The sequence below is a fragment of the Crocodylus porosus genome, unplaced genomic scaffold (assembly GCF_001723895.1).
Source record: "Crocodylus porosus isolate Cpor-Errol unplaced genomic scaffold, CroPor_comp1, whole genome shotgun sequence".
NCBI lineage: Eukaryota > Metazoa > Chordata > Crocodylia > Crocodylidae > Crocodylus > Crocodylus porosus.
In genome coordinates this window covers 16,408,624-16,417,883 of record NW_017728947.1, presented here as the reverse complement: position 1 = coordinate 16,417,883, position 9,260 = coordinate 16,408,624, and the positions used below count along the sequence as shown (strand labels likewise).

Genomic DNA, 9,260 nt, shown 5'->3' with positions numbered 1-9,260 from the left:
CTGCGCTTTTCCAGGCCAGAGTCCCATGGCTCTCAGCCTGTCATCGTAAGGTCTGTTTTCCTGACCTCTGATCATGCACGTGGCTCTTCTCTCAACTCTCTCAAGCTTCTCCACATCCTTTTTGAATTGTGGAACCCAAAACTGGACACAGTACTCCAGCTGTGGCCTCACCAAGGCCAAATACAAGGGGAAAATGACGTCCTGGGATTTGCTTGAGAAGCATCTGTTCCTTCATGAGGTCAGCATTAATGGAGGGCAGGGGATCTCCCTCACCCAGATCTCCCTGTCCTGTGGTGGGCATGGGTGTCCCATGGGACTGATGAAAGACCAACACAAAGTACCCATTTAATAGGTTGGCTTTTTCCTTGGCGTCAGTTGTCCCATTTGGTTCAGCAGGGGTCCAATGTTGCCCTTGCCTTTCCTGCTCCCCACGTATCTGAAAAAGGACTTTTTATTGTCCTTGATGCTCACAGCTAGTTGGAGTTAGCTTTCCTGGTTTGTTCCCTGCAGGACTGGACCAGTGCAGAATATTCCTCCTTGGAGGTGAATCTCATCCTCTATCCTTTGTAGGCCTTTTTTTTTTTAGCCTCAGGAGGTCTGCTAGGTCCCTGGAGAGCCAGGGGGGCTGCTGTGCCCTCTTACTGCCTTTCCTCTGCGATAGAATAGAATTAGCTTGTGCACTGAGGATTCCTCCCTTAAGCAGCAGCCACTCTTCCTGAACTCCCCTCCCCCTGGGGTCATGGTCCTTTAGGTCCTCACTGGCAAGCCTCCTGAGCTTGTCAAACTCGGCTTTCCTGAAGTCAAGGACTTCCGTGTTGCTGACTGACTTGCCAGCTTTATGGTGGGTGGTGAAGGTAATCAGTTCATGGTTTCTGTCACCCAGCTTCCCATCAATCACTAGGTTGCCAATTAGGTCATCTCCAGTAGCCAGCGCCAGGTCGAGCAGCACTTTACCTCTCGTTGGCCTGTAGACTTCTTGAGTCAGGTAGAGGTTATCCATGCATGATAGGAAACTTTGTGACCACTCAGATTTTTGTGAGTGTTCCTCCCATGAGATGTCGCAGTAATTGAAGTCACCCATGACAACCGTGGTCCTGGAGCATGCGGCCTCAGCCAGTTGCTGGGCAAACTCCTGGTCATGGCGGGCAGCAGCTGTTAGAGCAGAGCAGAGTGCGGATTATGGCTCCTCGTCCACAATGGGCAGCATGACTGAAGCAGAGCAGGTGTGGGCTGCCTGCTGTGGACTTAGGGCTTGCCACCCTGCTGCCCTGCTCCTGGGGCCTCTGCAGCCCAGTAAGTGGGACCCAGCACAGCATGACAGAGCAGGGCTAGAAAGGGAAGCTCAGTGCCACTACCACGAGCCCCATGCCACCCTAGTGAGGCACCCCTTGCCTGCCTGGCACCAGTGATGGGCAAAGCTCTATGGTGTCACCCCTGCTGCTGCTGGATGGGCAGCATGCACCTCACCAGGGCACCATGGGACTCGTAGCAGCAGCACCGAGCTGCCCCGCCCTACTTTGCCCTACCATGCCAGGTCCTGCCTGCCAGGCCACAAAGGCCCTGAGGGGAGGGCAGCAGAGCAGGGAACCTGAGCCCACAGAAGACAGCCCACCCCCACCCCCTCCCCATACACAAATCTGCGGGGGGGCATGTGCATTCCATCCCCCCATGCATTCCAGCCTTGGGCCCCAAACCCCACACACCACCCAGGCTGGGCAGCAGCCCCAGCCCTGCCCAACTCCCTCCTTCCCTCACTGGGGGGGGCCTCAATCCCCGCTTCCCCTTCCTGTCAGACTTACCTGCAGGAGCTGCTCTGCAGGCTGCCATGAGCGTACATGCACATGGTGCCCGCTGCCAGACTGCCTTGCAGGCTGGAACTCTGCTAGCCTACAAGGAGAAATCCAGTTTCCCATGTTTTTCTCCTTTCAAGGAGAAAATCTGGGTTTTACTGCATTTTTCCATGGCTAACGGAAAACCCAGATTCCTGCTCATAAGCCAAGGCCTCTTAAAAACAGTGATCTTTTCTGCATGATGGGGGTACTATACATGGAGAGTATGCCAGTTTATATATTCTGTAAGCCATCATCATTGGGCAGTGCTTCGTTAAATGTTCTTAGAAAAAGACTAAAAGAAACCCATTATGTACAGGTGATATCCAATTAATAACTGTAAAGCAAGACTGCATTTAAAGGGTGTCCCTTGTATATGTTAAATGAACCCAGAACTGAGGTTTAGGCATAAAAATAAAAAGTGATCAGCTTCTGAAATGTCTGATCTCATTGAGTCAGCCATGCTTTGTTGTCACGAATTATCTATGTCACCACTGGGTAGACTGCAGATGAAAACCATTAATGCATTAGTTGAACTGTCTGTGACTACTAGATGTACTTAAATAATAAAATAAATCAGCAAGCTGCTTTAGTTCACATTCCAATAGCTATTGGCCATAATAACATGCATGAATTGAAATATAGTGTTAATTCAACAGCAAGGGCTTTATGCTAATAGTGTGCTTATGAAACATTAAATCAACTTTTTATGTATATGCCATGAATCATCAAAAGGCCTAGTGCTGAGGAGAAGGTACTAAGACTACTCAAAGTAGGTGCTTAACACTTTGCAAGATCATCAGGTGCTATCATTTCTGTTCTGCTTTTCATTCACATAGTCAAGGCTGGATTTATTTGTCTTCTGGTTGCTGCTTTTCACCATTCAAGTATCTTTATTATAATTTCAGGAAAATGAGCAAAAGGTCTGTTTTCTCCCTGTGCAGTAACTTCCCCCAGGTTATAGTAAGGCTGCGCCTCTCCCAGGCTACTAACTTAGGATGTTTGTCACCCCAAGAGAGCAGTGGCAGGTTGTGTCATATACTCAGGAAAAGACATGAATTTTTCAAGGCAGAATGAAGGTGGGGAAAAAGCTCTTTGCTTGCAGTAAGTAATTGAGTTGCAGCAGCTATGGAGCTAAGCTTATCATTACCCTGCTCATTGTTTTGCTTCCTGTGGATCATACCTTACTGTCACTTCTGCCTGGTAAGAGGCAGAAACTGCTTTTACCCTATTTCTTGCAGATACTGTGCACTCCAATTTCCAGCAGCTAAGTTTTGGGGAAAGAGGTGTGCTGTATGAGAATATATGGTATTCACGGGATATAGGAGGAAGGAAAGAGAGAGGCAGACAGTTTTGTTGAGCACTGGTTTTTTTGTAATAGTTGTCGAGTAAAGTTTCTATAAATAAGAGGATAAAATAAAATGGCATCTTTGTTTGAATTTGGTTTCAGCATTCCATGCACCGATAGAGGTGACAGATTGCAAATTCCATTCAGAAGCAATATGAATCAGAGGCTGCTCCCATGTCAAAACAGCAAAACTTACTTCCTTTTCCCGTTAGTTTGTGATGAATGCTGCTCGCTTGCTCTCATTGGGATTGCTCAGTTAATGTGCTCCCATGAATTATGTAATTTACTCCACTCCAGGGCCTTACAACATATGGTGCGTGCATTGTCACCACCATAAGGACAATAGATCAAACCTCTCCAGCAAGCCAGCTCTCAAAAGCATATGAAAAAAAATCAATTTTACATGAAAATCAAACAATGGTTCCTTAACCTGTGGCTAAGCAAAATCTACGCCTCTCTCCAGCTCTGAACTCTCTCTTTTCCCCCTGCCCCAGTCTCAGGTCTGTTCTCTCATCCACAGTCTACCTGTAAGACCCCACAAGTGTGTCTATTGCACCTTTTCTGAAGGATTAAGCCATCATGGTCTGCAGACCCTATACTTCTCAAGAGCAGAGTTGTGTTGTTCTTAACAGGATTTGAGCCTTCATTTTAATCTTCCTAAAAATCATGTCTATCTAAAAGCATCAGTGGTTTCTGGAATAATCAAGTCACTCTGCTTTACTTCAATGTATCCTTTTGTGTTTTCATACAGGAAGCTCCAGAATTAGACATGAAAGTGATATATATATATATTTTTTTTTATAACAACTACAGACTACCTTGCATTGAGTTGGGCTTCCCAGCCTTTTTCTCTCTAGTGACACTTACTTCTGTTAAAGAGAGGCCAGATTTCACACTGGAATTGATCCAGAAGGAAATATGTTTAAAAGAAACAGTTTTATCTGGCAGGCGCTTTAGTTAATATTGAAGCTTTCATTACGAACATTAGGCCACTGTGGTATCTGTATGCACTTTAGACAGGGTAGCCCACAAGCAAAATGTTATCCTGTGTGGGGTTCCACCTTGCCATTGTTCTGTGAGCGTCCTTCAGTCCCATCCAATGCTTCAGTGGTCATTGGAAGCATTCAATACAGTCTGGTACACATCCTCACAAATACTTAGGCATCTAGGGCACACAGATAACTGCAGCCCAACATTACAGTGCCCAATTCTTAGGAGCCTTACTGTCTAGACGTATCCTCAGACTTGAGTTTGGTGCCAAAGAATGGGACCTACTAAAGCCAGGAAACTGAGCAGGGAGCTGTCTCAGGTAGCTGGCAGAAGCTACTGAGATGAATGAGGCATCAAGCCCAGGTTACATGCCCACCCAGTGGTAGAAATGTATGTATTCTGCAGAAATAACTACTGTGGGAACACAAGTGCCCCCAGGGCTAGGCAGAAGCTGACAGGGACTGTACAGCATCTAAAATTTTGGCTTCAGCAGAAGCAGGAAATTGCTTAATTACCTTTGTGAATTTGAGCTGCTGTCAGGCCCTAAAGTTAATGTCATTTTAAAACCTTGTCATTTTTTATCATAATTTATGAACTCTTTCTTTAGAAATCAGAGGTTGCGAGCTTCCTCTTGTCAAAAGAGATCTGCTTCTTATGAGGAAATGAAACCTTTCATAAAGTGCCTGGTCCAAAACCCTGGAATTCATTTGAGAAATCTCTTTTTGATTTTAGCTGGCTTTGGGTTAAGACAGAGGGAAGAGTAGCCCTGCAGCAGGGAGCCAATGGCACAAAATTCAGCTTTTGACTAAATGATTTGTCCCAAAACAATCGTTTTAAATTTCTAAATGTTTTAGTGTTTAGGGAGGTCTGAACTTCTATTTGACACACACATGGAACTACCATTGTTCATATTAATGGGAATCTCACTGGCACAGCAATAGAAAAATACCGCTCACTCAGCATTCACTGAGGAAGGTATATCAAGGTTGTATGCCAAGCACAGTAATCAGCAAGAGCAGGATCTGGATTCCCCATCTCAACCTTTCAGAAGGAATTTATGGAAGCCTCGTGTTTTGAATTATTCTGAAAATGATCTCCCTTATTCAGACCTAACCACATTTAAACCCTAGAGTTATCAGAATTAATTCTGCATCTTATTTGCATCTTCCAAGAAAAAGCTTTCAGAGATGTTTATTTTTTAGAAAAAGTGCGTATTGTATAGAACTGGTCTGATAGGAAGGAAGGTGATGTGGACACACAAAGACACCTTCATGAATAATGTGGAGTTCTGTGCTAAATGAAACATGTTACCAGTGCCTCGTGAGTGACCTTCTGTGAATAATACATCTCAGCATTTCTATAGGATTTATGTTAATGTCCCCCTGAGTACTGTAGACATCAGTCCAATGACTTCTTAATGAGAAACCCAACAGAGCCTAGAACAAGTTAGATAAAAATATTTAAATCTGGGTTTTAGTAATAAACAAATCAGTAGATTTTTGTGTTTCTACATCTTGGCTCTTAGATTGCAGAGTGGCAGCTTACAGTCTACCCTTTAATCTACAGACAATATACCACTGGTAGCTAACCTGTCTCTATGTATGTGTGCACACATATGAGAGAAATAAATTTCAGGTTAGCATGTCAATTACTTTATCCTGTAAATCTCAGCAGCAGTGACCTGGGCATTGTTAAACTAAGGAAAGAACAAATTGGACCCAGAATGGAAGGAAAATTCATAATTTAGATCATATATCTACAATTAGTTCCAGGCTAGCTGCAGCCCTAGTGATTTTAAGGTCTGATCCTGTTCACACTGAAGACAAAGAAGCCTTTAATTTGGCATAAGCAGACTGCAAATTGAATATAGAACTGACACTGAACATTAATTGCATGTGATTATAAATTATAGGTTATCTGCTGAACTCAAAATTGAATATTATTTGAGACCTGTAGAGCTACACATTCAGGAAACAATGGACTGATCATTAGCTCCTTACAGCACCAATGTACTGCTTCAGTGGTATGACACAACCCTCTTACCACATATACAGCGTCCAAGCCCATGGTTTCATAAATATGACTACAGCACTGCTGTATTCCAGCAATCCCTACTGCCTGAAAATATACCGGAGTGTATTTACGTGGATGGATCTAAGATTGTTTTAAAAGGGCAGTGGAGATGGTGTGTTGCATCATCACATGTAGCACAACACATTTTTCTCCAGGTAAAAAGAAACTAGAAGTTTTACTAATAGACGAAGGGCCCAGTAGTACAGCGTTTTGCAACTGGTGTGCTGTGGCATTTTGGGTTGGAGCCAGGGCCCCCACCTGGCTGGAGCCACGCCCCCTGCCTGCTGCTGCTGCAGGCAGACAGACAGACGGGGAGTATGGCTCCAGCCAGTGATTCAGATGCTGCTCTGTGGCATTCAGCCGCTCACCACCTGATTTCCCCCTCCTCCCTCCTGCCTGCCTGCTCTGCAGTGTTCGGCTGCTTGCTAACCCCCCTCCCTTGCTCAGTCAGTGTGCCATGGGGTGGGGTGAGCCATGTAAGTGTGCCACAGACTGTAAAAGGTTGGGAAACACTACATTAGTACATTAATCAATTTGGGATTGAAGCAAAAATAAGTATAACTTTATTGGAATGTGCATTAATGTGCATTTCTGTCTGCACTTGAATCTAAGATGGCCCTGAATTTAAGATCCTCCCTCCCCTCCCCCCCCCAATAATTGGACTGTATGCATGGAAAATGTATAAATTAGTTATAGGATTTAATTATTGGAGTGTCATCTTTAATTCATCCCTCCTACCACTGCAGGGGGTGGGCAGTGGGGAGGCAGGTGGTATGGGGAGGTCAAGTAGCTTCCCCTGATTGTGCCTGTCCCTTTTGCAGCCTCTGCTCCCTCCCCACTCCACACCTCCCCAGGGCCTCTGCTACCTGCTTCCTCCCACTAGCATCTGTTCTCCTCTCCCTCCAGCTTCTGCCCCATGTTGGCAGGCTTAGTCCCTGTTCTGGCCTGAGTCACTGAGCACATCCCCAGCTCAACCCCCATAAGAGCTATGCAGGCTGCAGCCTGTTACTGTGGGTTGGGGTCAAGCAAAGCATGCCAGCCAGGCTGCAGCATGCACAAAGCCTGCTGACATGGAAATAGGGTAAGGGCAGGGAGAGGAACAGGTAGGGGTGCAGAGGTTGCATGGGAGGGAGATGGCAGGATACAGATCTAGTGGGGGTGGGGGGAAGGCAGGCAGCAGTTGTGGCTATAGCTGGGTAGGGGCTATACCCTGAGCCACCTCTGAACTGCCCTCATAAGCAATTCTAAGATGAGGGGCATGTTAAATGGAAGAAAAAACCTTGTCTTAGAATCAAGTAAGTATGGTGTATAAAAACCACAATAAACTTGGCAAAAAATACTCAAAAATGTTGTTTCTTTAGTTCTACAGTCATTAGAAGAAAATGTATATCTCTTTCAAATTTATAAGATAAAGCCTTCTTGAGCATCTTGACAGTGCATCCATTCTTCTCACACCTGAATTAATGTTTGTAGCTGGAGTTAAAAACAGTCTGCAGGCCTGTGTAGTAGGGGCTACATTACCAGGAGCAGCTAAAAGACAGGAGAGAATTGCAGGAGAAAGAATAGCTTAAACAGTGGAACATTAAGACAATTAAGAAAGGGAGACGAGGTCATTAACAACTATGGAATGAAGAATTTAGAAGGAATTTGGTGGATTAGGTAGATATAATAAGTCATGAAGTCAAGCAATTCCCTCACTGCTGCCTGATTAGAAATGCTGCTGCCACTGCCAGGCAGTTGGTTTTAAACTTTGAGCATATCAAGAAATAAAGGGGCGATGCAGCATCACCAGGGCACCCCCGTGGGTACACCCCTGCTGATTCAGAAGAGTTTTTGGGAAGCTCTGAATTTCATAGACTCTGTACCAGATTCTGGCATAAATAAAGCTACTTTCCTTCTCCCGACCTGCCAACCAGGAAATTCAGCTCAGCCTGAGTGCTACTACTGATCTTTTCCACCAGAAAACAATTTGAAGGTGTACTTTTAATTGCTAGCCTAACCTGCAATGTTCTACTTTAAAGATCTATCACCATCATTACTTTTAACCCAACTTGGCTTTTTGTTTTTTTAAAGGGAGGTCCAATTCAGAATAGAAAATCCAAGCGTTGCCTGGAGCTGCAGGAAAACAGTGAAAATGAATTTGGATTTCAACTGGTTCTTCAAAAATGCACTGGCCAGCGCTGGTCTATAACAAATGTACTGAAAAGCTTGTCATCGTAAGAGATTATAGGAATATCTTCTCCTTGATCCTTTTGCTACTGTGTAGCAAATGTTGCAATGTTGCCTGCTGTACTGTATTTTTTTTCTTTCCCTGTTGATTCTTTTTTTGCGAGTGCGTGGAAGTGGGGTTTGTGGGCTGAATGTAGAGATTTTTATTTCATAATGATGTTTTCGTGCCATTACTAGAGATGCTGAATGACAGGTGATGGTAGCTATCCTAAAATATTTTGCAAATGTAAATAGGAAATAAATGGATAATATTTATAACTTGGACAATAAACTTTTATTGATTTAAAAAAAACGCCATGCTGCTACCTCACTTTCTTTCTGTGATCAGTTGGTAGACAAAACAGTGTTACAGTTTTTCATTGGCTAAAGCCTGATCCTGGACAGTTGCTTAAATCTCTCCAACTCCCCTGGTGAAATTTGCTAAAATAGTGTCTGGAGTCCATGCATAATGGTATTAAATAGGATGAAGAGTACTCAGTACCACATTGCATCAGATCCTGCCCTGGCTGTGGCTTAATGGTCTTAGGCACATCTAGGAACCAGAAATGGGAGGAAAATGTTGGCTACACTCATACTGTAGCACTTGGCAAAGCTTTGAGAGATTTGTAGCAGTCCTACTTGAAGGCTATATTGTGGGATCCTTCTTTCTCCCTATCTGTACTAACTTTTGCTAAGAGTTAGTCTTGTGAAGGGTTTTTTGCCACCATAGCCTGTACCTGCTGACAGAGGATTTTTGTTTCTACCCAAAGTTACTCCTCAAACAGCAGCAGCTCTGCTGACTGGAGCCACCT

At 44.4% G+C, this 9,260-nt stretch overlaps 1 protein-coding gene across 3 annotated transcripts in view; it reads left to right on the top strand.

The window, feature by feature from the left end:
• GALNT18 (polypeptide N-acetylgalactosaminyltransferase 18) overlaps positions 1-8,765 on the top strand; it is a 540,998-nt gene extending 532,233 nt beyond the window's left edge. For 2 of the 3 annotated variants that reach the window (XM_019551624.1, XM_019551625.1), the window contains one exon: positions 8,314-8,764. In XM_019551624.1, the coding sequence (XP_019407169.1) occupies positions 8,314-8,460 (147 nt within the window). In that variant the 3' untranslated portion in view covers positions 8,461-8,764. Of the gene's footprint in view, positions 1-8,313 lie in introns of all 3 variants that reach the window. The other variant, XM_019551623.1, reaches the window with a different exon arrangement.
• The last annotated feature ends 495 nt before the right edge of the window (positions 8,766-9,260 follow it).